Source organism: Takifugu flavidus, chromosome 13 (assembly GCF_003711565.1).
Source record: "Takifugu flavidus isolate HTHZ2018 chromosome 13, ASM371156v2, whole genome shotgun sequence".
Lineage (NCBI taxonomy): Eukaryota > Metazoa > Chordata > Actinopteri > Tetraodontiformes > Tetraodontidae > Takifugu > Takifugu flavidus.
The window spans coordinates 7199333-7226834 of NC_079532.1; the positions used below are offsets into that span (position 1 = coordinate 7199333).

The 27502-nt window shown below is 44.8% G+C and overlaps 5 protein-coding genes across 7 annotated transcripts; 4 read left to right on the plus strand and 1 right to left on the minus strand.

Annotated features, from left to right (window-relative positions):
• Positions 1-107: 107 nt before the first annotated feature.
• LOC130536843 (neuroepithelial cell-transforming gene 1 protein-like) lies at positions 108-5078 on the plus strand. The gene is made up of 12 exons (XM_057053042.1): positions 108-406; positions 1493-1559; positions 1766-1825; positions 2431-2538; positions 2613-2780; positions 2886-2948; positions 3022-3118; positions 3214-3290; positions 3369-3626; positions 3747-3917; positions 4015-4201; positions 4284-5078. Exons 1-12 carry the CDS (start codon positions 270-272, stop codon positions 4613-4615), a joined length of 1725 nt encoding a protein of 574 aa, XP_056909022.1. The 5' UTR covers positions 108-269; the 3' UTR covers positions 4616-5078.
• A 557-nt stretch (positions 5079-5635) lies between these two features.
• LOC130536846 (ankyrin repeat and SOCS box protein 13-like) lies at positions 5636-8323 on the minus strand. Its single transcript, XM_057053046.1, has 6 exons — positions 7852-8323; positions 7240-7439; positions 6987-7137; positions 6591-6725; positions 6282-6473; positions 5636-6194 (listed from the first exon to the last, which is right to left on the minus strand). The coding sequence occupies exons 1-6, from the start codon at positions 7892-7894 to the stop codon at positions 6016-6018; spliced, it is 900 nt and encodes a 299-aa protein (XP_056909026.1). The 5' UTR covers positions 7895-8323; the 3' UTR covers positions 5636-6015.
• A 273-nt stretch (positions 8324-8596) lies between these two features.
• Positions 8597-13384, plus strand: LOC130536576 (protein TASOR-like). Its single transcript, XM_057052630.1, has 16 exons — positions 8597-8734; positions 8882-8969; positions 9172-9320; positions 9470-9565; positions 9654-9726; positions 10452-10543; positions 10614-10751; positions 10854-10987; positions 11067-11083; positions 11158-11257; positions 11351-11445; positions 11557-11663; positions 11768-11837; positions 11949-12020; positions 12112-13335; positions 13374-13384. The coding sequence occupies exons 2-16, from the start codon at positions 8918-8920 to the stop codon at positions 13382-13384; spliced, it is 2430 nt and encodes an 809-aa protein (XP_056908610.1). The 5' UTR covers positions 8597-8734; positions 8882-8917.
• Positions 13363-20007, plus strand: LOC130536840 (uncharacterized). 3 transcript variants are annotated; one of them, XR_008953488.1, is made up of 10 exons: positions 13363-14067; positions 14157-14847; positions 14930-15323; positions 15401-18001; positions 18361-18483; positions 18574-18727; positions 18811-18916; positions 19003-19050; positions 19110-19291; positions 19414-20007. XR_008953488.1 is itself a non-coding variant. In XM_057053037.1 (9 exons), exons 1-9 carry the CDS (start codon positions 13413-13415, stop codon positions 19497-19499), a joined length of 4992 nt encoding a protein of 1663 aa, XP_056909017.1. In that variant the 5' UTR covers positions 13363-13412; the 3' UTR covers positions 19500-20007. The 3 variants fall into 3 exon arrangements, 1 of the variants encoding a protein (XP_056909017.1); XR_008953487.1 differs by having other exon boundaries at positions 19003-19291; XM_057053037.1 differs by lacking the exon at positions 19003-19050.
• Positions 20008-20609: 602 nt separating this feature from the next.
• Positions 20610-25890, plus strand: taf3 (TAF3 RNA polymerase II, TATA box binding protein (TBP)-associated facto). Its single transcript, XM_057053038.1, has 7 exons — positions 20610-20978; positions 21404-21646; positions 22041-23848; positions 23922-24004; positions 24078-24348; positions 24446-24552; positions 25026-25890. The coding sequence occupies exons 1-7, from the start codon at positions 20813-20815 to the stop codon at positions 25138-25140; spliced, it is 2793 nt and encodes a 930-aa protein (XP_056909018.1). The 5' UTR covers positions 20610-20812; the 3' UTR covers positions 25141-25890.
• Positions 25891-27502: the final 1612 nt, after the last annotated feature.

Here is a 27502-nt window from a genome sequence, read left to right on the forward strand (position 1 = left end):
CAAAATAACATTAGCAGCCATCTTTTCCGCATGTCACGTAAATGTCTCTGGCTCCTCCCACAATATGACGTCGCAGCGACGCCTCATCTGATTGGTCCATTTCCAATAATCCGCCATATTCAAACTTCCGCCGTGTTTCGCTCTGTTGTCATCGACCGTCTTTCTTTGTGCATATATGTGTGGGGTTTTTTATACGCTAGGAGTTGTTTTCCCCCACATAAAGCCAAATTCGTCTCAGTTAAGAAGTTCTTAACAAAGAACTCGTTAAAATGGACGAAAATGAATCGGTAAACAGAGGGATGGAAGAGAACAAAAGACTCAGCCTGCGAAGGATGTCATCGAGGACGAGTGTCATTAGCGCTGCAGAGTTCTCGCCGCGGACACTCAGGAGAAATACCTCCAAGAAGTAAGTAGACACAATTATATCGTTTAGGGCTGAGTAAGCTCTTATCATATTCTCTATGCTCATTTGGATCAAGCTTTACTTTAATATTTTACCAACACGGCAACACTGCTGGTGTAACGTCCAACGGCAAATGAGGCGTTCCAGGACTGCTCGGAAAAAATACTATCAGCCATCTTTACCTTGCTTGCTATAGTGTAAATAAAATACTTGTATGTCATCACACAAGTCTTCACGTCACCAGTTTTTATAGAAATATAATATATATATAAAGTGCATGTTGTACCACTTAATCGACTAAACGACTTTCATATGCAGCAATTTTATCATTATCACAATGATCTTAAAGGGAAAGCAACTAGTCTAGAGCATAGAATTACCCATATTAAAGTATATATGCATTTATTCAAATTTGTTGTCATAAATAGATTGAACAGACTTTTTTTTACATTGGATATAGTAATATGGTTTCATGACAAATTGTTTGCCTGGATGTATAGATATATACAATAGTACAGTGTCATGCATAACTCAAACTCGGGCACTGTTTCAGAATCACATCCACAAAGTCAGCCCTGTACCGCACCTTTATTTATTCTTGCAGATATGCACGTCGAAAAAGTTTGACTCTATTTCCTTGTAATTTAGCTCTGCACAATGTTTGATTTTTTTTTTTTTTTGTTGCTTGCACTTAATGTATAACTACCATTGCAGTTATTAACGTGTAATCATTTATCTGCTTCCATATCTAATTTCTTCCCTGCATGAATAGATCGCATTCTTGTGATTCGTTTGCAGGTTCATAGTTTTCTTTTCCTTGTTTTTTTCCACTCCGTTCATCATTACATAAAGGCTTTATCACAATAATCAGACTGTGGATGTGTAGCGGTGCATTCAGGTGACCTTGGGCTTCATTCCTCCCTCAGGCAGAGGCTTACAAAGAAGTCATTATAACTGTGTAGAATCTGTGTGCTGTTATCTTTTTCCTCCCTCTACAGTGGCATTAAAACATTATCGGAGTTTAAAACATAACAATGACAAAAACTGGATGAAAAACAACGTTGCCAGCTGCCCATTTATTTCTTACAGACCTCCACTGCAGAGAGGCAGCTCATTTACATTTCTCACCCCTGGCACTCCGTGGGACTTCAGTCTTGTGAGTCACAAAGACAAAATAAACAGTATTTTTTTTATCGAATTTTCGTGCTTATTCCTTTGAAATTGTCATCTGTTTCAAAATAAAGTCATAAAGATACCACTTGTATGTTCTAAATGTGTTACTGAGACTGTTTCTCCCATTTCGACACAAAGGCTACTGTCAATATGTGGCGTGAGTCATATCTTTGCTTTGTGATGTTTCAGAAGAGAAAACGCAAAGAGAAGGAGGATGACACAGTCAGCCTTTCCAGCTTTGACCTCAAGGTGAGCGCCATGCCAGCTCCCTGGCTGCCTGGTGCGCTGAAGCACCCTTGAACATGTCCTCGCACCAAATTTAATCCTTCTGTGTGACTCAGGTTGTCTTTGCAGAAAGCCTGCGCATTCTGTGAGCTCAGTATAATCCCACTCACCCTCAGATCGCACAACTTTCTGTCTGGGGAAATAATCTGGGCAGTAACAAATGATCAGCATGTCATAGACGGTGGATTGATCATTTTCTCACAACTTTATAAGCACAAGTTGATCAAAAAATATGAAACGCTGCTTCTGTGAAACCAGATTGAGCCTTTTGTTTTTAGAGTGTAATTCAACAGAGGACATTAGGAACTCCTACACACTGTTTTTGAGATACTGTATTTATTTTAATTCTACGGTTGCAGTCATGTCATACTGCGCCGACACAGTTCAAATACAGTAACTATGGCCTGTACAGAAGCAGCGTTTCAGGTAGGGCCCCCACCTGTTGGCTGTGTTTTGTACTGCATTATAAAAGTATAGAGATTTCCCCAGCACATCTGTTATAGATCATAGTATTACAGTGTTATTAAGGTGCTGTAGCTGTGTGGGTACTGATCAGTGTCTGCTTTCAGGAGCCCAGTAGCAAGCGCGTGCGACCTCTGGCCAAAGTTTCTTCCCTCGTCAACTTGATATCTCCTTCGAAGAGTGGAGCCGTGCGGCGCTTCGGCCACACCATCCAGGTGACCGTCGCCCCCAGTGCTGCTCCAGCATAAGCAGAAACACAGTCATTCAATGGGACCTTTTTGTTTCCTAGTCAATGTCTTTACGTAGTGACACCAAGTCGCCGGGGATGTCCCTCAAAGCAAGCAGCAAGGCCGCAGGGCCGACCCCCACCAAACGCAGAAACAGCACGCTGTGGTCAGAGAACCTGGACGTCCATCAGAAGAGCACGTTCTCCACCAAAGAGATCAAGAGACAAGAGGTTCCCTCCTTTCATTCTTTTTTTTTTGTTTGTTTGTTTCAGACAAAAATTCATAATGCTAAAAAGCAGAAATAACACAAACGTATGTTTCTGTTTATCTTTCAGGCCATTTATGAACTTTACAGGGGAGAACAAGATCTCATCGAAGATCTCCAACTTGCACGAAAGGTCCAAACATCTTCAACGTATAGATGAAGGTCAAATTATAGACTTGTGCTCATGTTTGCACTTTTACATTCAGGCATATCATGATCCGATGCTCAAACTCTCCATCATGACTGAGGAGGAACTCGCTCACCTGTTTGGGGACTTGGATGCATACATCCCTTTACACGAAGGTAAATGACAGCAGCTTTATAGGCAGATTCCACTCTAGCTCCAAGGGCACCTTCAGATGCAGAAGCTTGTCTTGTTTTTTTAAATCAATTTATAGAGTTACTGAAGAAACTGGATGAAGAGACTGGCCCTGATGGAACAGTGGCTCAGATTGGACAAATAGTCATAGACTGGGTATGGATGGGCATTGATAATCCTCTGCAAAGCATTGGCAGCTTCAGCATTTAAAAATCTTCTACTGTGTCTCCTCAGCTGCCTGGTTTGAACGCCTACAAAGCTTACTGCAGCAACCAGCTTGCAGCCAAAGCTCTGCTGGACCAGAAAAAGCAGGACAGGCGTGTGCAGGACTTCCTGCAGCGCTGCCTGGAGTCCCCCTTCAGCAGGAAACTGGACCTCTGGAGTTTCCTGGACATCCCACGTTCCCGCCTGGTGAAGTACCCTCTGCTGCTCCGAGAAATCCTCAGACACACTCCCTCTGATCACCCCGATGTCTCCAGTCTGGAAAAAGCTGTAGGTTATTCCCTGCGCAGCGTTTCATCATTCCTGACATTTTTTAAAATAACCCCTCTTTTAGCATTACTCTGTGATTATTAATAATAATATTAAGTACTGCTCCTTTTGATTACCCAGATTACTATAATCCAGGAGGTTTTGTCTGACATTAACATCAGAAAAGGAGAGTCCGAATGCCAGTATTATATAGACAAATTGGAATATCTGGACGATAAGCAGAGGGATCCTCTCATAGACGACTGTAAGACTCTGCTGTGTCACGGTGAGCTGCGCAACAAGAGTGGCTCGGTAAGAATTGGCTTTTACTCCCTCTAAATCACCACGAATATCTGAAAGCAAGTTGTAGTGAACGGGATTTGTTTTCTTTTTCGATGTTACTGAACAGAGGCTGCACGTGTTCCTCTTCTCTGAGCTCTTGGTTCTGACCCGACCTGTCACCCGGAATGAGAGAAGCTGCTTCCAGGTGTATCGTCAGCCCATTCCAGTTAGAGATTTGTCTCTAGAGGACCTGCAGGATGGAGACATCCGCGTTGGGGGCTCCTTTAGGGGAGCTTTTACCAATGGAGAGAGAGGTGGGTGGAGTAGAGCTTCTCCTCCTGGATGAATTTCATTGAAAAATCCCCGACTGTAACTCACTTCTGTGTCTCTCTCCAGCTAAAAATGTTTTCCGTGTAAGCTCCCTGGACCCAGCCCACAACCAGTCCCACACCCTGTATGTCAACGACATCTACCACAAGCAGCAGTGGCTCAACTGTCTACGCACAGCGATGGCCCAACATCGGGGGGCTCCCCCCAAGGTCGAGCAGGGAGAAGCTGCCACGGCCAAGCGCCGCTCCTCCGCTGCTCCAGCCGCCGTCTGTGACAAGGAGACAGACGAGAACTGTCCGCCCGTCTCCGGCCCTAAACTGAGGCCTCAGACACTCTCCAAAACCAGACTTGAGCAGAAGTTCCAGGGCCCAGTGAAGAGGAAAGAAACTGGAGTGTAGAGGTTTTTGCCAGCTTACAGAGGTTTTCCCTCTAAGACCTCACGTGTCTGTGAATTCTTATACAACCACTGTCTTTGTCTGCTTTCAAGAGTCTTTCGCAATCATTTCCGTCCACGTGTACATCTGCTTTGTTTAGCGTGTTTAGCTGTCTAAGTGCCATTTGACAGACGTGTTTGTTTACACCAGATGAATTAATGTGTGGAAATAGAGTCTTTGGGAAACTACCTGTATCTCATGAACTTTAGATGTTTCAGTCATTGACTGTCTGGTTTCTAGTGTTGTCCGGGACTGAAAGGGATCATGGAGCGGAGCAGGAAGCTGCCTAATTCAAAATATTTGGGATTAACAAAAAGATAATGAGCATTGGGACGAGGGCGGGGGGAAGAAGTCAGTGAATCTCGGTGTGTACAGACTGAGTGTGTAACCAGGGAAAATAAAACGTGTAGTTTGTGCTTTTAAGGAAGTCCTGTGTATGATTTACGCGGAGCGCTTTTCAGAACACACAGTGTCCTCTCGGTTGTACTTTGGCTCCTTGGTCACTTCCTTTTACGGCCGACATGTGTGTTGCAACAGATGTTTGTTAAACAAGCTCAGAAAGGGAAGTCTTTCTGTCCCCTTCTTTACTGAGATTTGATGCAATGCAGAAAAATCTTTAGACATCTAGATCATTTTTAGCTGTAAAACATCTTCTAACATTGTGGTTTTAACCACATAAAATATTCATTTTGCCATTATCAGGCCGCTTGTGCTTGTTAAATGTCCATTAAGCGGAGTTAGCTCACTATAAAGAGTTTATCAGTGCAACTGATAACTCAGTGACTGGCGGATCGCGGATAAGAGGCACATGGGCCCGAGACAAAAAAATACCACCAAAATGACCAATACTCCCTTAAAAATTAAAAATATGTCCAGCTTCTATAACTTTAGTCGCAATGCTTCAAAATTGACTTTAACCGCGATCAATGTAGGAAATAAAAATAGTTTTTTTGTAACCTTTAGTTACAAAAGACGCGAGTGAACAAATGTTATACAAGCTGTATTTACAAATGTACATTAAAAACAGATACAATAATTTACACAGATATAGTGATAGAAATCCTTGACACTTTCCTTTGGGTTCAGTAAATAAATATTAGCGCATACATGCCAGCCTGGAATGGTCAAACAACAGGGAGATAAAAGAAGATGAGCGCTCAATGTCGTTGAAGAGCTTGAGGAAATAACCCGCTTTTTCTAAATCAATGAGTTATTGCAGCACACATCAAGTCCTTTATGTGATTGAGTCATCGCTCTTTCCACTCCTTTTGTCCGTGCTGTTCTTTTGCTAACATCGACATCCTGTCAGGTGACTCTCTGAAGTGCCAACGAGCAAAAAAAAAAAGGGATTCGAGATAACCGGTTTAGGCATAACCTTCTTTCCCAATACATGGTTCAATGTGGAAAATCTGTGGCGGCATGTAGGAAAGGAAGCGTATGATGCGACTGGGCAGTCCCAGCTTGGTCAGAACTTCGCCGGCTCTCTTTCCAACAGCCCTTCTCACAGCCACTCTGCTGAGCTGCTGCAGACTCAGGGGGGTGTCTACGATGGGGGGGAAACAGAAGATGTTTGCACTTAAATCTGTATTAAAAGAGGGGATAAAGTGCACGCCTTGAACTGGGAACTCACTCTCATAGAACTCCAGGCAGAGATATGGGGGAGATCCCACAATGGTGTAGTGGATGGGTTTTCTTTTCAGGTTATCTCTGGCATACACGTTTCCCCCAAACTCAACCAGGAGCTCGATCAAATCAACGTTTTTAATTTTGGCTGCGTGGTGAAGCGCCGTCTCATGTAGCTTGGCGGCATTCACATTTGCCCCTATTGGAATAAAAAAGGGACAAAGGTCTGTCTGGTCTTAAAGCAACACATATGTGGAAAGATAAGCCGACCCACTTATGAGGCTGTATAAAAATACCAAGGGAAACACGACCTCACCAGCACTGAGGAGAACTTTGGCGCAGTCAAAATGTTCTCGTGCACAGGCGACGTGCAGTGGCGTTCCGTAGTGGCAATCGTGTGCTTCCATCTGAGCTCCCCTATCGATCATGAGCTGAACACACTCCGAATTACCTGTTTTACACAAAAATGTGCTCGTTAAATGCATTTATTTCACTCTTCAGTGCATCGCATTACTTCCTTGGAGTTTCAGTATGATCAAGTGCAACTTTACAGCTTCAATGATAAAGATTTAATTTGCACGAATTAGCAACACTCCAGATATCGAGCAAGAATAACTTTTACAATGCCTGGTGCAGACAGAAAAAGTCTAAACTGAAGAAAATAAAGCCGGTTGCAATTTAAAATCTCCTCCGGGATGAAGTATGCACAGACCTGACATACAAGCCTCATGAAGAGGGGAGAAGGTAAAGAGTGGAGGGTTTACTGTGGCTCCATACTCCAACAGCAGCTTCACACACTCCAGGCTACCAGCTGCACAGGCGTCACACAGCGGCGTGCTACCATCAATGTTACGAGCTTCCACCTGGGTGTCACAAAGGCGTGATTCAGTCAAAAGAAGACAAACTGGTGGAACAGAATATTTGTTGTTTTAACTCTATTTTCTGCAGAACTTACAGTGTCTTACCTGTGCACCAGCATCCAGCAGCAGCCTGACACACTGGGCCTGTCCACGTATGCACGCCTCATGCAGCGGGGTGATGGAGTCCACCGCCACGATGTTTACGGCTGCGCCACCCTCGATCAGCTGCTGCAGCTGGAGGACCCTGCCCTGTGCAGCAGCCTCATGCACTGCTGACCGGTCTGTCCAGAAGCCAAGACCATGGGCTGGAGGATTGTAAGACCAAGTCATACAAATACACGGTGATTTATAATGACAATTTAGATTTAATTTTCAAATCCACCCAATGCCAAGCTGTCGTATCTATCTATTTAGTATCAGACACACAGGTCTGAAGCAACCTCAGTGATACTTTCTATAAAATTGGAACATTATGCACATTAGAGCTTGCTGGCCTAACCAGCTTACACCTGCTGTTATCCTCTCATCCCACCATCAGGCACTTTAAGAAGCGTTCTAGCTTACGACGACCAGGACACACAGACGAAAAATCTTTTCTTTCGTATTTAGGGAAATCTCAGGGGACAAATATAGGTCTGTTCTGGCTCTCAACACTATCAAAACATTCAAATCCGGTTTGTCCGGACACTTTATCCAGGGGGACTCTAAGCTACTTACCGATTTCGCCGTACAAGGACGGTCTAGTCCGGGTGATCTCCATTACATTTTTAGTTTGCTTTAGTAGTAGGTACAGAAAAGCGTGCCATTTGTTTAAAGCAAAATATTAAAGCCTGAACATTTTGCATTTTACTACCAAATAACGCTACAGTGGGCGCCGGCTATCGCGAGCTGTCAAAACGTACGGAAGCGTGGAATTCTGGGATATGTAGGCAATAAAGAGAACAGTCGACAACAACAGACCAACAACAGAGAGTAGCGTAAGCTTTATTGTTGTTATTATTGTTTAGGGTTTTTTTTGTATCTTGGGTAAAAGAAAAGTGAACGATTACAGCACAACCTCTGCTCAATTATTATAAGACCAGTTGAAGTAAGTTGGTGTTTTCCCCATCATGACGCCACCTTATATTTGTCCTAAATTGACAATATCTGTATCTGAATCAGACCAGATCACAAGTAAAATTTACCACATTTACCAAAATGTATTTTCCCAATGTTGTGGCGGAACACAGACGCCCCTGTTCGAATCACATCCTATACGTGTCACTCTCCCACAAGTTACAGGAAGTAGCACACACACGCACTTACGCACGCACTTACGCACACACTAAAGAGAAAGAGAGCGCAGGGGGAGGGAAAAACCGCAGCCCCCCTCCCGCACTACCACCAGTTTCGTTCAGACTTTTCGAGATCCAAGATGGATGCTTCTCCTCGATAGGTTTCTGTTTCTTTTTCGAAGAGCAGCGCAAGAGCGCCGAATGTCCGCCGTGTGACGCCGGGCGAGGCGCTTCACGGGGGAACCAGCTTCGCCTCAACGAGGGGGTGAAACGTGACTCGCTCCGGGCTGCGATCGAGCGTTTGTCCCCGTGTTTTTGGACGCCTGGTGAACATTTTAACTTCCTGGTTCGTCGCACGAGCTTCTTTGCTCAAACTGTGGCTGTTTATTAAAAAAAAGGGGGAAAAGCTAAAGGGACTTTGTGACCGCGGTCTGGCCGTTAATTTACTCCTCTTTTACAATGTTTAAACCCAGGAGACGGTTTCCAATGAAGGGCAAAAGGACGACGACATGTTTCGTAATAGTTTAGCAATGGAAAGTGGAAGTGGAGCCGCGAATGAAGGTGATTTCTTTTCTCCGCGCAACTTTTACCTTCACGTTAACCAGATGTTTATATCTTTATATATATTTTCGAGGAAAACCGAAATTAAAGATTTCCTGTTGGTTTTTTTTAAAGAGTGTTAAAAAAACTTTTCACTATAATTGCGGGGTAGAAAAGCCATGTTGCTCATAGTGATTTTGCTGCGTTTTTGTGCACATATAAGGTGTTTTGGTGCCCCTTGCAACAAAGTCCGACACCTTTCTGAGCGATGTTTTGGCCCCTCTGGAGAGTTCCTACCTGTATGAAGAGTCAAAGCAGTCCTTCAGGTACACCTCAGCTGTGCTAATAAAGAACGCAGAACAGGAAAAAAAGGTCGGTTTAACTGGTTTTCCCTCATTTCCATGTAATATCATAACGTATCTCTAATTCAACACCTTTCAATATAATTTCTATCAATATAAATATCGATCTCATTTTCAATTCTCTGTTTATAAATGTATTTATTCTTTTTTGCTGATCAGTATAATGCATTTCGCATGAGGAAAAGGGAATTGGGATATACAGAGAAGGACCTGAAAGAATCCTATGGGTTCCTGCTGTTCAGTGATATCAACAAGGTGAGGACTTGAAGCCAAGGCGTGGCAGAAACAACATGTTTTTCATAAACCCTAACATGTCGTTGAACACATCGTTTGCTGTTTAAAGGCCGAAAAGCTAGGCGAAACAGGGATACAAGCTGGAAATAGCACCTGCAAAACTCTGGGAGATCCAACGAAAGGTGCGTTGTTTATTGTTTTCCCTGATGCTACCACAGCTATTTGTGAAGCCATAAATGAGAGCAGGGCTTTTATATGACGTGCTTCTAATTGGAGAAAGCATCCCAATAGTTTAGCAAATATCACCCGTTTTTCTTGAATTCAAAGGTCTGTGGGGATCTTGACGCGCTTACCTCTGACCTGGTGTGTATCATCCAGAACCGATGTGTGTATATATGAAGGAGAAAGGGTAGTCCATGTTGAGGGGTGGCTTCTTCTTCGCATTTGAAAGTGAAAGCAACTCGGATGCAAGAATAGAGGGAGTGATGATAAAAAAGAAAGTAAGAGCGGCAGAGGAGGGAATATGCAGCATGTTCGCGGCTTTTTTCCCCAGTGTCGGTACAAGCTTGAATTTCTCTGCTTTTTCAGAAGTTTGAGTTCAGATGTTGCCTGTTAATATTTTCCTGCACTGCTCTCCTGCCCATGCTAGGCTACGATAGCCGTTCAAGTTATCAAACTTGGATAATCAGTCAAAGTCCTGGTGTTTGTTTTACTGGGAATACGAAATATTGTTGCTGCACACATGACAACAGAGCCACGTGCTCCTGGACTGGTCTGTTTCCACTTGTCTTTTTAGAGGCTTAAAATAGATTTTTAATATCACACTACTTTTTATTGATTTTTCAATGTCTCCTTTAATGTTCTTCTGTTTTAGCCCATTCGGTGAAAGATTTCTCTTCTTCCTCAGGTGTTTACATATCACAGTACTCTGACCGTTTGGATCAAAATCCCTGGTCTCACGGGAAATCTGGATACGTAGCTATCATCAAACTGACAAAGGTAACTGGGGGGGGAAGCGATTGCTTCAAATTAAAGAGAGTATTTGGTAAATAGATGACTTTGCCCACAGGGTCGAGTGAGAGAGGTTTCGGAGAAGTACACCCAGAATGTGACTGCACCCACCAAGGGCTTCGACTGTCACGTTTCAAAAGAGTTCTCCACGGTCATTTCGAGCACCAGCTCTTTCCTGGCCTTCCAGAGGACCCAGGTAAGGTTCTTTAATTGTGCGTCTCCTTTCCTTCACTGTGGGAAAGGCCCTGGTACGTTGGTGCCACCTCGCAGCTCTAAGCAGATAATATTTTCTTTGCAGTGCTACTTGTATGAGTTTCTCGGGGATGGAAGCGATGAGACGGTCCAGTGTCCCAGTGCTGCCCGTCTTTATGCCATTGTGGCGTTTTCATATGTTGATCCCAACGTAACGCCTGACACACTGCAACAAAGAAGGTAAAATATTAACATTACTTCTAGTTTACACAGAGTGTTTAAGTCTCGTTGATGAATTGCCCTCCTTTCTGTTTTCCAGGGAACACAAAGACCTGGGTGAGTAACTGGGTCCTTGTGTTTACTTTCACAACTAAAAACATCAAAGTAACTGCACTAACTTATTTCTCCAGGTCGGCGTTGCTTTCTGTGGAGGGGTCAGCTTAACATTGGTTCCTGTTATTATAGCGTTGGGCTGAGGGCTGCAGCGGGGGCCGTGACCCCTGCACAACTGTAAGTTAAAGACAGAAAAAGCCACCCACACCATTCCTACACAATACTACTTTTGATCATGTGATCTACACTCCGTCTTTGTTACATTTTAAGGCCAACTGTGGTGAAAGTTGACCGGGTCGTTTCCTTGTCCGACCTGAGACGGGTGCTGCCCAAGGCCATCTTCCAGACGCGCTTCTCCAGCGAAGGTTTCTCTTTTTAATGCTGCGGGGGAACTGTGGAGTTGCCAGTGCAGGGGCTGCTTAGATCAAATGGATTAGTATTTGTTGATAATATCATTTTGTTGTTTCTGGTTTCAGTTGTTCTGAGTGGTTTATGCTACAGTTTCTGTGAGTTGGTATCTTCTGAGGAGGAACAAACCAGCGCACTCGATTTGCTGCTTCAGGAGATCAAGGCTAAAGATGTTGTGAGTTTCCTTTTATAGTGTCTGAGACCTACTCAATTATTTAAAAAGGCTAAAATAATAATAAACCGGTCACACTTCTGACATACTGTATAATTGTGATTCAGGCTCTCACAGTTCCTCTGAATGACAGTGGCTTTCTTATTTTGTTGCCCTCCTCCTACTTCTGTCCTCATGGTAAGATTACAAACAAATACAGCTTTTTTTGTCTGTCGTTTTTAATGGTTATAAATGAACTGTAAATCTGCCTGGTGCATGTCTTTTATTAATATTTATGCATTTCTCCAGATTCTGGGTCCAGTCCATTAGAGTTTCTACAGGGAATCTTTGTGTTCCCAGACTCAAGAGTCATAAACAGAGGTGACGTTAATCACACCACACCTTCCTGGCATGACTTACTTCACAGGTGTCGTTAAAACTAAATATTTTGTTTCTTGGCATTTTTCCACAGACATTTTCCCCTCCGAGGTTGCGCACAGAAATTCAGCCACATCGCCGGAAATCCTGCAGGTTTTACCAGTACTGAGTTATGCTGAGGGCGCGGTGGGAAGAAACTCTGTCAACCCGGGTGAAAAACTGTCTGAGGTGTTTGAGCAGCACATGCAGAATTACACACCTCTGATCAATCCCGGGGCGGCAGCAAGTCCTCCTACAGAAAACGGCGTTATTTCGGAGCGCTACCAGGCACTGGATGCTGACAGTCGCCTCGGCTCATTCCCAGAGATGACCAGTGCTACTTGGCAGAACCTTACTTCGTATCTGCAGAACCCCGTTTCATTTCAGCTCCCTGTATCCAAGGCTTCAGACATCCTGTCTCCTAGACCGGAGCAGGAAGTGAAAGACATTGCTGACAGTGTCAACCTCTCCATGTTATCTCCCGAGGAGGTGCCTGCCAGTCATGTTGACCTGGGGTCAGTGGGCTGTTTGACCAGACAGAATTCTACTGGTAATAGGAGGTCCGTGGATGGAAGTGCAGAAGGACAGGGTGACTTAAAAACATCACCACAGAGAGTCAAACTAGGTGGTTTGCTGATTGAAACCGGTGATATGGAGAGGAAAACCTCTCCCTCATCGGATGACCTTCGTGCGGAGCTGATCGTCAGCATTACGTCTGCAGAGCCAACCAGGAGTGGTTCAGAGGTGGTCGACACCGAGCCGAGCACCAAACGTAATGCTTTTCAACAGCCTGGATTCCAACCAGAAGTGAGTGCTGTAGGTGAAGAACCAGCTACAGCCTTAAAAGTTCTTGAAAGCCCCAAGAAGGTACCCAGGGGAAACTCCAAAGGCCTTAAACGTCCACCTAGGGAACGCTATGAGATGGGCAGAACTGAAGATCAAATACTGAGGAGTCAGCACTCACGCAAAGATGTGGAAGCTTCAGATCACTCTCAGTTACATGTAGATATCAATTCAAGCAGACCACAAACACACAAATTGGGGAGACTGTTGAAAAATAAAAAACTGAAATATGCTGTTGGCTTGACCGTAGTACCGGAGAAAAAATCGGACCGTGAAAACGTTCGGATGGAAATGGAAGCTTATAGCCTGCGAAGGAAAATGGAGCACTGGGACCTAAAACCTGTTATCAGTAAATGTGGACGGATCCTGGTTCCCCACGGCTCTGGCAATATCGCTGAGCAGATTAAGCATTTAAGGAGTGCCGCACAATCAGAAAGTGATATGAACTGTGAAAAAACAGCAGCTATCTCTAAGAATGTCGTTGATGAATGTAAAACAGCGTCGGATATTAAAATGGCGAAAGTGGTAGAAACATCACCGAAGGGTGAAGAGAGGCAGCATCGGAATATTATCAGCCATGTCCGTCCTGCACCCGGCATTTCACAACAACAGGACGATGAACTGAAGGTTTTACTTTTGAAGCCACAGAGCAGCGGGAATAAAGGTGCCACGGCTGTTCCCCTGCCCCTTTCTCCTGAAAAGCCTGCAAGGAGAATGGAGACTCTGATTAATAAACTGAAATCAGTTTTAGGGGGGAAGAGAAAACCGGAGCCGTGTGAGACCGTGAATAATAATCCTGAAAATGCAGAGATTTGCCGGAAGAGGGGCAAATTTGATGGACGCCCGGAGTTTATGAAAAGTGCTGATGAGACTGAAGAGATCCTGGGTGCTGGCGCCAGTAAGGAGGGAGTGTCAACCCTGCTGTCAGCTGACCCCCGTTTTGCCTTTGCCTTAGGCCTGGCCCCAATAGCAATATCAAATAAGATGGTTAAATCGGAGGCTGCAGGTGTCCAACAAAGAAAAGACCCTGCAGAGACAAAAGAGGCGACTGCCTCATACAGTCTGCCTCAAATCCTACAGAGACCACTGTCAATATTTCCACGAAGCAGACGGATGAAAGCGCTCAGAAAGCACCAGAGCACCTCTGCGGAGAGTGTCAAGGAGAAATGTAAGTTCACTTTAAAAACCTTAAACATTTCAAGATCTCAGTGTCAAGCATGTTCAATTCTTTCTTTTCTCCTTTATTTGTCTTCACAGGGTGGTTACATTTTCAAAGCCCACCTTGCCTGGACAAAGAGGATGATCCTGACAGGGGGGCTTCAGAGCAGAGGAGTTCCAGCTCCTCTACAGATGGGTTGAACTTACTCGCTGACTTGGCACTGTGCGCCACTTCTGATCAGCCCCCAAACCAACCAAACCCTCCCGAGAGGGTTTTGAAGAATTTAAGTTGTAAAAATGCGGATGGGGTTGCCGAAGAAGAGTCGGTTCTTCATGCTCTTCTCAGACAGCCTGCTGCTAGACCCATTCAGCAGCACCAGTCACCTCCACCGATCCACCATGTTGGGGGAGGTGAATTAGCTGGTTTGATAACTAAAGAACATGCATACTCAATGCATCCATCTACCTCTCTACTGCTGGGCTTTTCAAGTATGTCCTTCCAGATTTACCCTTTGAGTGGTTGCACCAGGCTGCTGCAAGCACTTAAAGACGACCCCCTCTGCCAGACCCAACACCTCTCTGTTGACCCGGAGGAGAAAAGCAACCCAGAGGCTCCAGAATGCACAGAAAAACACACATTGGGTCGAAGGTTCAGGCGTTCCCGTACCTTTACTATCAAAGATGGATCTGTGCAGGTCACAAAGCACTGGAAAAGAAACTATGACTTTGGTCTGGACAGCAAGTTCTCAAATGACCCTCAGTTTAGGAGCATCTGTCGAGCCTTACACGGGTATGTATGTTCATTTTAAAAAAAGGACTCTTTAAGTAGTTTTGCATGGAGATCATTTATTTTATCCTCTCTTTTGTGACAGTCCGTGGGACTTTTCAGTTAAAGACACCAGTGACGATGTACGGCTCATCTTCCACATGTGGATCGCTCTGTTCTACAGCCGGTCCATGCCCAGGTTCTTTGATTTTGACTCGGATCCTTGTAGTGGCTCAGTATCCCCACCTCATTCTGACATCAAAGACAGTTTATTAGCTCCTGACCCAAATGTAAAAGATACCTCAGATGATTTGATTCCCACACCTTTGGTCCTTGCTGCAAGTGAGACGTCCACCCAGGACCAAAGCTCTATAATTTTGGATTTGTCACAAAAGAATTCACTTTCAGACAAAACTACCTCCGTTTCACAAGTCATTCCAAAAGAGACTTGTGAAACACTGAATACACCCTTGGAACAACAAGCTGCAACCCCAATTCAGGTTTGTATTGGGTTTCTTTTTGTGTCATTAAATAATTGTTTTTACGCTTTATCGACTGCCTTCTTTCCTTTTTCCAGTGTTACAGAAATCTTTACACCACAGAAGTGAACAATGAGTCGAATATCAGGAGCACACTCGATGGTAAGAGCCATTCCATTTTACAGCAGTCACCTTTTCATCCAGATACGGACTCTTTGGGGAGCAGCACTGAATTGAGAAGAGGCGACGAAAATACAGACATGTGTTTGTTGGACAGTAAAGATAAAGAAGCGTCTGATGAGGTCCTCACAGAAAGTGGAAAAAAAGAGAGTCCCAGCCATGAAGTGAGCGTGGATCCAACACAGATTCAAGCAGACCTTGTTTCTTCAGGTGTAGTTGACGAGGGAGACCTTCTGGGGAAAGAGGAGTCGTGTGTAAAGGAGCCTGACTTATTTTCACCAGTCAAGGCTGAAGGTGCTGATGAAGATGTGGATCGTAGCCCATCACGGGACTCAGTGAGCAAAGATCTTTATCCAAAAGAAGATTCCAGTCCATACCAGAGAGCTGATTTGAATGATCAGCTAACACCGATGATGTCAGATACTTCGGATTCAGTAGAGAGAGGTTCGGTTACCGATGAGAATCGCCAAACCCTGCAGGATATCTGCTCCGCCGATGTGCAACACCAACAATTCTTCCAACTCGATGGCCCAGACATGAGAAATGAGTCAGACGGCAGAGAAGATGCCAGCCAACAAAGAAAGTGTGAGGCAGATGAGCCACATTATGAGAAGGCGGCATTAATCGTCTCTCATGAGCATATTGGATTATTAGATCGGGCCATTCCACAGGCAAACACTGATAAAACACAAGACCAAAGCGGACCAGCAGAGGAACTCGATTGCAGTCCTAAATGTGACCAAACTGGGGAGAGACTGGACATGATCGACAGTGAGGTTTCATTTCCTGAGGAACCCACCCACCAAGAAGGTGCAGCTCCTTCACATGACCCACAGACAGATAGTGTGGTTGTTAATGCTGAGGGCCAGAAAGAAGTACCATTTATCAGTGAAACTGCAACTTCCCAACCTGCAGACACACAAAAGGCAACTTGTATGCAGAGAGGAGAGTCAGAACTGTTGGATGCTAGAATGTCACCATCACTTTATGATGAGCGCTGCCCCACCCCAACAGTGGATGAGGAACCTTATCAGTATACACCTTCTCCTGGTCCCCATAGCAGCAGTACCAGTTCTACTTCCACTCTTGTTAATGAAACCCCCAAATCTGTAACTTGGAAATGTCCAATCCAAACCTCAACATTATTAAAAAATAAGAGGCATCTTGACAAGAAATACAAAACTGCAGTTAAGAGTGATTCAAACCCTAAATCAGCTCCCAGAGTTCTACAACATAAAGACAAGTTCCTCTCTGCACAAAAGCACACAGACAAATGCAGCCAGATTCAAGTAGCTGATGAAAAGCATTGTCTTCAGAGAGGAAAGAAGCAAGCAGGGAAAGGTAAACCTCCCTCCCAAAGCTCCCGTCTCACTAATGAGTGTTTGCAAACCTTTAAAGCAAACACTGGCAATGATGGTTGTCAGAAACCACCACGGGCAAGTGTTGAAATGCCTTCACGCAGTCAGTCTCTCGTCAAACCTGCAAAAAGATCTAAAGGTGATGAAACTCGAGGGCCAAACAATGAAAACTCCAAATTTACACCCACTAAAACCTTGTTAGACTTAAAAACTTCTAGACCCTTGAAGAAAAGTACAAATCTTAAAGAAGACCCTGACAGATGGCAAGATGAGAAAGGAACCAGTAAACTCTGTACAACACGTTTATCAAACGTGAATAAATCAAACTCGGGAAGAACAAATCGTCTTTTACATCAGTTCAACAGAGGAGATACTTCAGAATTTAAGAGAGTCGTACGGATAGTTGGAAAAGAGCCCAGAGGAAGCTCTGAGATAGATCAGGAACTCACTGATGCATCAAGTTCAGGCGTGGATTACTCTTGCTCTCGAGGACCTCGGGGTTCAGTCAGGTGTACGATCTTCAACACCAGCCAAAAGACATGCCCCACTTTTCTGGAGAAGATGTCTAAGAGGTGTTTACAGGAGGATCTCACAGAGGCGTCAGTAGAAGAAGAATGCCTTATCTTCTCAGAGCAGATGAAACAGGTCTTAAGGGGGAGTAAAGAGGGATCCAGCCACATCCGGACACCAGCTGCACGTGAAAGTATACGTCCGTTTCTCTCCAGTTCTGCAGCCGCGCCCTCCTGCTATCTTCAAGCTCAGGAGGACCCAGAGGTCAGGCTAGACTCACCATCATTTGTTGGACTGAAAATCATAGTAGACTTGTCTGATAGGAAATCACAGACTTGCACCACAAAGGAAGAAATTAGGAACTCGGTGCGACAAGATGGGGTCTCCGGTGTGATGGCAGGGTCTGCCAGGCCGTATACTAGAAAGATGGGCGATGTCGGTGTTGTCAGAAAATGCCCAGTAAGGTCTAAGAAGGACATCGGAATGGACAGCGGTAGGATTGACCCCAGTGACCTTCCTGACCTCTGCGACATATTGAAGCGAGAAAGTTTCCACAAAAATCTGAATTTAGGTGGGAAGAGATGGAGTGAGACAAAGTTCAGATTCTACATAGTGGTGACGTCGGGCGATCCTTTCTTTGAGGAAACTAAGGTGAGACATCGACAAATCTCCAAAGCAGCAACAATCATCTCATAGCCTACATTTTTCCATCACCTAATTTTTCTGCCGTTGATTTTGTACCTCTTACGGCAATTCCTCTTGTCCAAACTGTCGTTCCAAAAAAATGTGCCACATTGTACAAATATTGGTTGATTCTGTGAACACTAGGCTCCAGATGTTGATCACTATATCAGCTCCTACAGGTCAAAGAGAAAACAAGAGCAGTGATTACTATCTCATGCTTCCCATATCTTTTTCCTCCTCTGTTGACCATTTAAAAGCTTGAACCCACAAGCTTCAGTGTCGATGTGGCATGAAACTGCCGTTTAAAGTTGATGTTTCCTCAAAAGGTGCGACTGGAGGCCGAAGGCCACACTGCAGTGCGGCCGTCCGAATTCTTCCTCGTTGAAGAAAGTCCCTCAACTCTCCTCATCATCCTCAGGAATGAGGACATTGCGGAGCACATTTGTGAGGTAACTGAATGGGTGTCAAAAAGAATACTAGCATATGGGGTTTTGATGAATACCAGCTTAAATGAATGACTGTCTCTCTCTCTCTCTCAGGTGCCTTATCTACTCAGCCTGAAGAAGTTTCCAGGTGTGCAGTTTGTTGGACTTGATGAACCAGATGATGTCTTGAATCAGACCCACCAGGAGCTCTTTGTAAGGGGAGGGTTCATAATGTTTGACAGAGCAGCTCTAGAGTCCCTCAAACTTTGTGAGTACTTTTTATTGTCGGTCGGGATGCATCAGAAAGGTATGATTGATGCTGGTTTCACTCATGGTTTATGTGAATTTAAGGTGACATGGAAATGGTGTCAGGAATTATACAAGAACTGAGCAGATGTGGGAGGTGGAAATGGATCTTTCATTACAGACACATTCGCTGGCTGAAAGAAAAATCAAGGTCAGAACCAGTTTTGACTCACCAATAATCATTACAAGGACTAAAAACCAGATTGATATTATTAAGCCACCCTTTATTTTCACCAGTGAAAGTGACAATCGGACCAGCTCACCAGACAAGTCTTTCAACTAAATGTTAAGTCACTTCAGAACCCTCCTGAAGCTGAGATCCTTTGTTTTTGTCATCTGTCCAGACTGAGTGCAGAAGCAAGAGAGAAGAAAAACTTTATCAGCCGGTGCCAAGAAGCTGGAATTGTTGAGGTCCTGCCGTACCACCAGTGTGACCATTTGTCAGAAGATCAGCCCGACTATCTGACTTGTTTAGTCCATTTGCAGGTCCAAAATGTTTCAGCACGCTACCCTATTTTTATAACCGGTGAGACAGATGTTACCTCAATTGTAGCTTTGTACACACACACACACACACACACACACTCATTCCTGCCTAAAGTTGACAGTGTTTTTAAGTGCGGTACAATATTTTTCTCTTGCTTGCAGACACAACAAACAGCTCGTTTGGCACTTATGGAATTTTAACATTGACTCTGAGCTCCTTCCTCATGTGTAAAAGTTTTCAGCGATGACCCTAAAAGATGGAAGTGGACCGCCTGGACCTGCGATCACTTCAGGATGTAATACTCAAAAACTCAGTGAATCTCACATATGCGATCTTACATGTCTTTATATATGTGTCATAAATTCATATGCAATAATTAATGATTTTTGGTTGACACACTGAAGTATTTTTAAGTCAATGCTCCAGTGTCGTTAAGGCAGTTAGTTAAACTGCAAATCTTGGTTGCAGTTGCATTAAGTTTCTTGTTATTTTGACAAATAACTTTTTACTTGATATATATTTTGTATCTTATAACAATCTTAACTGTATAGATTTCTGGTACAATTATTAGGGTTTATTTATTACGACAGCTAAATTAGACAGTTTTCATGTACTTTGCTTCAAGATAGTGTATTTAAGGCCTTGAACATCATTATGGGGGTTTTTCTTGCCAGTGATTAACAATTTGAGACTGTCATTAATAAGAGATACTTAGACTATATTGACTGGAGAAATAAATTTGTTTGGATTTTGGATTATTACTTTTTTAATTGCATCTTCCGTTTTAAAAATATGTGATTGATTTTAATTCATGATTTGACACCTACAAGCTACAGAATATTTATCGCAGAAAAATAAATGGTTAAATGAAAACCTCAGAATTATAAAACTACATATTATCAACACAATACGCTGCTAAAAATGCAGGAAGCTTCTCCGACTGCGCGTGAATGACAGCCCATCGTTCGTTTAAACACGTGGCTTTTTGACGTTTGTGCGTGGAGAAAATGCTCTTCTTCAGCGTCACATTGAACATGGTCCAACACAATGTCATCAAAAACACATCAGCTGGAAAGATTTAGTGGAAAAAGGCCACCAAAAACGACCAAACCATCGCAGACGTCCCTCCATATTGACAAACTCACTTCCTGTTTCCTGCGCAACGGCGGCACGTATTCTGAATTAAACGTTTTGAATTAAATTAATCGTTAACCTCCGCCAAGGTAAAAGAGATTTTTTTAAATTACAAAAATAAAAAATAAATATTTATTTGTTTTTCGTTTCATTTGCGGTTGATGAACCTCGCGAACACACTGGAGAAGCGTAGGCAAAGCGGGATTTGTGCGCATGCGCGGTCTTGATTTCGGGGATGGGCCTATCGATGGACTCAAGATGGCGACTCTGGCGAAAGCGCCAACATATTTACTGAAATAGATGTAAAAAAACAACCGCAGTGGCGGGTTTTTCTCCACCCTTCGGGGTTTCTGTGAAATATGAAGACCGGTGACATGTTTGGGAAGAGGAACTGACCGGATTTAATACCGTAACAAACTCAGCGAGATGTGCGAGAGCTATGCCCGCTCGCTGCTGCGTGTTTCGGTGGCGCAGATCTGCCAGGCACTGGGCTGGGATGCGGTTCAGGTTACTGCGTGTGATCTGTTGTCTGATGTGTTGCATCGATACATACAGCAGCTGGCAAGGACCTGCCACCGGTACTCTGAACTCTGTAAGTGTTCTTTTTAGTAGCTGAGTTACTTTTTAAACCCATAAACCTGAAGCAGTCGATCACGTTGTTTTTGAATGGTTGCGGAGCGGGCGCCCCCTAGCAAAGTTTTGATATGTCAAAAAAAAGAGTACACTTACTACACAAGCAGCCATCGTATATTTTTACTATTTTGGCCAGGTTCAGACTTCATGAGTGCTGCGTTTAATTGTTTTACACGCTGAGCTTTTCGCCATATCTGCTAAATAAAGGCAAGTTAATGCATTAGCTGCTCCAGGTGGATGTAAACAATGTAGCCCCACTGCCCCAATCTATGTGCACCGTAATCACTGACATGGTGTCAGACTGTATTCTGATTGTCACCACACAGGTTTGTGAAATAGAGCATGTGCTAAAGATTAATGCCTTGTTTTGATTCTAAATTTCAGATGGAAGAACGGACCCTGTGCTAGATGATGTGAGCCAGGCTTTCAGGTTGCTCGGGGTGAATCTTAGCGAACTGGAGGATTATGTTCATAACCTGGAGCCCGTGGCCTTCGCCCATCAAACACCACTATTTCCCGTTGGCAAAAACAACCTCCTGCAGTTTCCGCAGCCTGGAGCCCGAGATGCAGTGGAAAGGAAGGATTACATTCCAGATTATATGCCGCCATTGGTCTCTTTTCAGGAAGGTTGGTGCATATAATACTACTTCATTTCCATCTCTGAGCATGTGTGTGTCCAGTGTTTGCCTCTGTTTGTGATTATGTATAGAAAGACTTGTGTTTGTGTCGGAGTGATTGTTGTGTTACATTTACTGAGCCAGCTGTTAAAAACATAGTGGCGTGACATTATAACCTTAGTTATTAGCGGGTTGATTTTTGTAATTGGTGTCACGTAAAGAAATCTCTGATGATGTTTTCTGGTGAAACACAACAGTTTAAAAGTTGCCACTATTGAATGAGATTGTATGATTACAACGGGGAGCACCGAATAAGATTAATTGTTGCGGTATAATGAATAGGATTGGCTGATATGATTAGAAACATTTGAGATTGTGCTCAACATTGTGCCTTTCCCTTCCAGAGGAGGAAGAAGAAGAGGTCCTGGCTGACATGGGCACCTCCGCTGAAGCAATGCAGGTTCCTCTGGAAGAAGATGAGGTGGAGCTGGATGAAGATGAGACGGTCAACGATGAGAATCACCCACTGAAGAGGCACCTGGACAGCCCCGACGCAAGCATGGGCATGATGCCCTCCAAGAGATCGCGCATGTACCCTGGCTTCAGCCCAGAATGGGCGGGCGAGCCCAGGGAGCCCCTTAGCTCTCTCAACCCACAATGTGTTCCCCCAGGCATTCTGCCTTCTCATGACAGCCTTGACCCCCTGTCCCCAGAAGTACCTTCTGAAGTGATTCCTCCCTTCAGACCTCTGCCCACCTTACCAAAACACTCTGATCAGAAGGGTCTTGCCACTCCAGGGAGAAAGTCCAAGGTCTCATCCCCTGGCAGACAAAGGACTAAATCCCCTAAAGGGGTCCTTCCTGCTCCGGTGGGTGGTAGTCCCATCCATTCTCCAAAACCAACTAAGGAAAGGAAGAAATCCCCCGGACGGACTAAAAGTCCAAAGAGCCCTAAAAGCCCAAAGATGGGCTCAGCCAAAGCAGCGCAGCCTCAGCTCAAGACAGAGACTCTGCATAAACTACCGCTGTCTGCACTGAGTGAGAGGATGGGCAAAGAGAACATCCACATGCGTGTTAAAATAGAGGACAGGGAGTTAGCCGAGAGCCCCTTCATGAAGCTGGAGCCCGAAAACAAGGCTATTGATGACTCCATCGATGCCGTGATCGCCAGAGCCTGTGCCGAGCGGGAGCCAGATCCTTTCGCCTTCTGCTCGGGCTCGGATTCAGATAGCAACGGGTTCTCCAGCCCCAGGAGACTGACCATCATGGAGCCGTCAACGCCGAAAATCCTGCCTGGACTGGGCAACCCCATCAAAGATACGTCAACGCCTCTTCACATCCAGGCAAACGCAGGCCCTGGAAATTGGACTATGGATGATTCAATCAATGAGGTGTTAAGAAAGGTTAATCAGGGGGGTCCGTCTGCGCCGCCACCGAACCAGGCGGAATACGTGTCCTCGGGTTCGGCCTCGCCGCCGACTCCTGAGCCGCTGCTTAAGGTGTTTGAGGAGAAAAACAAAATTGTGCCATCGGTAGATATAAAGAAAAAACTGAAAAAGGAGCTCAAAACTAAAATAAAGAAAAAGGAGAAAGACAAGCCAAAAGATAAAGACAGAGAGAAGGATAAGAGCAAGACGAAAGAGAAGAACAAGGATAAGAACAGGGATAAAAACAAGGAGTTTTCCAAGGATGGTAAGATGCTGTGGAAGGACTTTGGGTCGAAGGACGATGAGCTCTTTGCACCGCATAATTTTAGCTTCACCGAAAGCTCCATCAAGGTGAAAGCCAGGGATGGAGATGGCTCTAAAAAAGAGAAGGAGAAACACAAAGACAAAAAGAAAGACAAGGAAAAAAGTAAAAAGGACAAAGATAAAAAGGATAAGAGTAAAGATCGGAGCAAAGAGGACAGGCAGAAACAGTCTGCGTTGGCCCCCTTTGCTCTGGCTGAAGTCCCGCCCTTGTTCAGCCCCTCCGCCTGCCTCCAGATCCCCTCCATGCTTCCACATCTAGCTCCGATCCTCCACGATAAGAATGTAAAGAGCAAGGAGAAGGAGAAGAAGAAGGACAAGAAAGAGAAGAAGAAAAAGAAAGATAAGGAGAAGGACAAGGAGCGGGACAAAGCTAAAGAGAAGGAGAGGGAAAAAGAAGAGAAGAGGAAAGAGAAGGAGAAACGGGAAAAGGAGAAGGATAAAGACAAGATGCGATTGGACAAGGTGGATTTTAGGTTTTAAATGGCCTGTTGTCTTTTCCTGTGGCTGAAAATGACCCGAGCGTTTGTGTTTACAGGTGAAAATCGATCCTCCGTCGGCTTTACCTTCTCCCGTCATTCCCAGGCTGACGCTCAGAGTGGGAGCAGGCCAGGACAAAATGTAAGCAGTTAAAATCTATTGTAACTAACGGCATGGCATCACCTGGTTCTTATTCCTCCTCCTCCATCCACAGCGTTATCAGTAAGGTGGTTCCTGATTCAGACACCAGAACGCCCATATCCAGGACCCCGATGGCCAAATCCGGCCCTGGGAGTCAGCCCCGGATGCCCCAGCCACCGCCCATGCTTTCCCCTGTGGTCCCCATCCTGCCGCCGGCTCCCTCTCCACTTCTGCCACCTCCTCCCCCCTTGTCGCTTCTCTCTCCTCCCCCCATGCTGCCTCCCTCCACGCCGGTGAAGACGCCAGTGCGCAGTGTGGTGACTGAGACCGTCAGTGCCTACGTGGTGAGGCTTCGCCTTCGGCCCGCGTTCCCCGCGTCCGGCTGCCGTTTCATTAATCGCACGGCGTCGGTTTGTTCTTGTTTTTGTCCGTTCGCCCCAGATTCGTGACGAATGGGGGAACCAGATCTGGATTTGTCCTGGGTGCAACAAGCCCGATGACGGTAGTCCCATGATCGGATGTGACGACTGCGACGATTGGTATCATTGGTGAGTTCCCATTTCATTCGTAGTTTTTGTTTTATTTTCCCCCCGTTCGGATGACATCCCTGTTATTTGTTTACCGTCTGACCGAACCGTTGTCTTGAACTGTAGATTTTAAAATCAGTTCTTTGCAGCTGAAAGGAGAGCGGCACAGCCCGCGCCTCATTTACCGGCTGCCTCTTGCTCACAGCACTTTCTTGACTTTTCCAGACACGAGGACAGAATTCAGGATAAAAAGCAGGCGTGAATTATTTATCACAAGTCAGGCTTTACTTGGCCTGTGAACAGAATTTTGAAGGCCACATCAGCCCAGGGTTGTTAAGTGTTAAGGCTTGAATGAGGCCGACAGGTTTTAAAGAAACGGCCCATTTATAAAAGCCGTATAAAGTTATGTTTATCAAATGAAGCCTTTTTGAAGCCATTTTAGTAGCATCTCAGTTAAGACATCACCTGAACTGCCTTTTTCTTCTTGTCTTCAGGGCATGTGTTCGGATCGACACAGCCCCTCCAGAGGACCAGCAGTGGTTCTGTATTAAATGTTCTGGCAAAAAGAAGGACAAAAAACACAAGAAAAGAAAACACAAACCGCATTGAGACTATGCAAAAGAAACAGCACATATTAAGGACTTTCTTGGACTTCGAAGCCATCACTGAAACATGTGGCACTGCTGTAAAATAAAAAGAAAAAAAACAGTTGTTTGAAATTGTGGCTGATACTAACATTCAATGAATGATTTTTAAAACGAACCGCGACCTCAGCCGCAGCGTTTCACAAGTCTGCACGGAGGTGGGAAAAGGCTTTGGTCACCACACACGCACGGTCTCTGTCCTCTCGTCGGCTCTGTGGATTTTTTTTTTTTCCTTCATTTTTCCCTCAAGGAGAAACTGCATCGTTTCTGTTGTCCGCCGAGATCCTCGTCCAAGACGAGGACTCGGCCGAACCCAACCGGACAACGACCAGCATCGCGATCTTTGCCATCCCTCCGACCTCATAATCCCCCCCCCCCCCCCCCCCCCCCGATTTCTGCAGTATGATTGAAATGTCGTGTATATAATGACGGTGGCATCAGGTATGTATAAATGTGTCCTCAAAGCCAAGTGCATTTTGTTCTTAGGATTCTGATTGTTAAATCAAGTTGCAGATATTGGTTTTTAACTCTGATTTTGTGTAACTTCTGTATATTTTTTTAAAATTTTAAGTTTGTATTTTTTTTTCTCCCCCCTCCCCAATTTCACACGGACTTGTCTTGGCGTTATACTGTAGCTGTGCTTGTAATGTAATTGATTTTTCTGGTATTTCAATATTAAAGATGGAGCTGTTGTCTGTGTCCTCACAGACGTTAAGACCCAACTCTCATTACCATGAAGCTTGTTCTGAAATTTTCTGTCCCTAATATCAGTCTGTTTTTATTATTTTTATTTTTATTCAGTTACTCTTTGTTGGCATCTGCTTTACACGTGAAATAGATTGGGAATATTTTAACAAACACAGTTTCCACTGTTTAATTTTTCCCGTGTGCACTTCCGCCTGTGGCCACACGGCGTCGCTGTTCAAGAACAAACCTTGGACTGCTGCTCCCACGTCACAGAGAAGCAGGCATCCAAAATATGTTTCACCAGGTGTCACTTGTGGAATTCATAGATTGCGCAGCGGGCCTCCAGAAGAACCAGATGCTTCATGAAGGAAGCTTATGTTCTTCTCGAGCTGTACCCCCGGTTGGTCTTTTTCTGGTGCCAGCTTTGCGTGTTTGACCTGTTTCTATCCACTGGAGAGTCAGCTGTTATAGCCAGAGGATGATGTTATTACCATTCCAGCTTGACCCTTCAAAAAAAAGGTCTTGCTGTTAACAAACCTCTCTAATTATCCGCTGGGTCACTCATGCATTCTTATTCCGGAGGGCAACTTTTGTTGAAACCACCCTCTGTTCTTGTTTGCTGTTGAATCTACTTTTACTATGATAATCAACCAAAAGGGGAAGTGGAAAAGGTGATGCCAGCGTAAAGAGGAACTTAAATGACAGATGTACATGCAAAGCGAGCAGACATTTAAAGGGCTGTTAATCACACAAGAAGCACCCACTCATGCAAGTGCCACTGTTGTGTTAAATATCTAAGGTTGCGTAAGATCACGGCATCACTTTAATGTCAAAGATGCACCCTGAAAACATTAAACTCCTCGCCTGGGGTGTAATGTTGTTATGGGGCAGGGTGCGACTGAAATTCATGTGAATTTAACCGTTTCACATTGAGCCCACAAAGACAGACACCGTTTTTGCATTAGTGGCCCCCAGGGAGCCTGTGGGTGGTGATGAACGGAAAGGTGGTAGTCACTTTCACTGGTGAGAAGCTCCATCTGCATCCTGTGTGAAACGATCCTGTTTTATTTGCTCAATACATAACAACAACCCCTGTTGGGGCCTTTTCCTTTCTGCTCCTTTTGTCACAATGGTGCTACAAGAATGACATCATCGGACTGAGCGGCCTCGGCCTTGTTTCATCTTCTGTCAGCACAACAACAACAACAACAACAACACGACCTTCAGTTATTTGCTCCATGTGGTGGCACGCGCATCTGGGAGTGATACCAAGCGGCGACGCGTCGCGAAGAAGCTGGTCTCATCGCCGGCGCTTTAAATATTCATGTGGGCGACATGCGCAGAGATGTGAAGATTATTTTCTGCCACGATGGGGGGGGGGGGGGGGTCCACAAAAACCAGCACAGAACAACGTGACCCTGTTTCCAGACGACTCCCCTCTTTGGTGTTGCTCAGGACACAACACCGGTGGGAGCCCAAGACCTAGATTTTGGTTCTGCGTTTGTGGTGTGATTTGATCATCATTTAGAGATTTAGAGGGGGGGGGGGGGGTGCTGTGAAAAAGACGTGGGTTGTTTGAAAATGGCTTCCCCTTGATCAAATTCCACAACCTGGAACAAAAGTGGATGAGCTTCTTTAAT

Coding starts and splice junctions, on each gene's coding strand:
- LOC130536843 (XM_057053042.1), top strand. CDS start 270: ATGGACGAAAATGAATCGGTAAACAGAGGGATGGAAGAGAACAAAAGA. Junction 2,781..2,885: donor AAGAGATCAAGAGACAAGAG/GTTCCCTCCTTT, acceptor TTTATCTTTCAG/GCCATTTATGAACTTTACAG. Junction 3,119..3,213: donor ATACATCCCTTTACACGAAG/GTAAATGACAGC, acceptor ATCAATTTATAG/AGTTACTGAAGAAACTGGAT.
- LOC130536576 (XM_057052630.1), top strand. CDS start 8,918: ATGTTTCGTAATAGTTTAGCAATGGAAAGTGGAAGTGGAGCCGCGAAT. Junction 11,446..11,556: donor GACGCGCTTCTCCAGCGAAG/GTTTCTCTTTTT, acceptor TTCTGGTTTCAG/TTGTTCTGAGTGGTTTATGC. Junction 12,021..12,111: donor CTCAAGAGTCATAAACAGAG/GTGACGTTAATC, acceptor ATTTTTCCACAG/ACATTTTCCCCTCCGAGGTT.
- LOC130536846 (XM_057053046.1), bottom strand. CDS start 7,894: ATGGAGATCACCCGGACTAGACCGTCCTTGTACGGCGAAATCG. Junction 6,726..6,986: donor TCATGAGGCTTGTATGTCAG/GTCTGTGCATAC, acceptor TGTGTAAAACAG/GTAATTCGGAGTGTGTTCAG. Junction 6,195..6,281: donor CTGCCTGGAGTTCTATGAGA/GTGAGTTCCCAG, acceptor CCCCCATCGTAG/ACACCCCCCTGAGTCTGCAG.
- LOC130536840 (XM_057053037.1), top strand. CDS start 13,413: ATGGCGAAAGTGGTAGAAACATCACCGAAGGGTGAAGAGAGGCAGCAT. Junction 18,917..19,109: donor TGGCTGAAAGAAAAATCAAG/GTCAGAACCAGT, acceptor TCATCTGTCCAG/ACTGAGTGCAGAAGCAAGAG. Junction 19,292..19,413: donor CTACCCTATTTTTATAACCG/GTGAGACAGATG, acceptor TCTTGCTTGCAG/ACACAACAAACAGCTCGTTT.
- taf3 (XM_057053038.1), top strand. CDS start 20,813: ATGTGCGAGAGCTATGCCCGCTCGCTGCTGCGTGTTTCGGTGGCGCAG. Junction 21,647..22,040: donor ATTGGTCTCTTTTCAGGAAG/GTTGGTGCATAT, acceptor TTTCCCTTCCAG/AGGAGGAAGAAGAAGAGGTC. Junction 23,849..23,921: donor ACAAGATGCGATTGGACAAG/GTGGATTTTAGG, acceptor TTGTGTTTACAG/GTGAAAATCGATCCTCCGTC.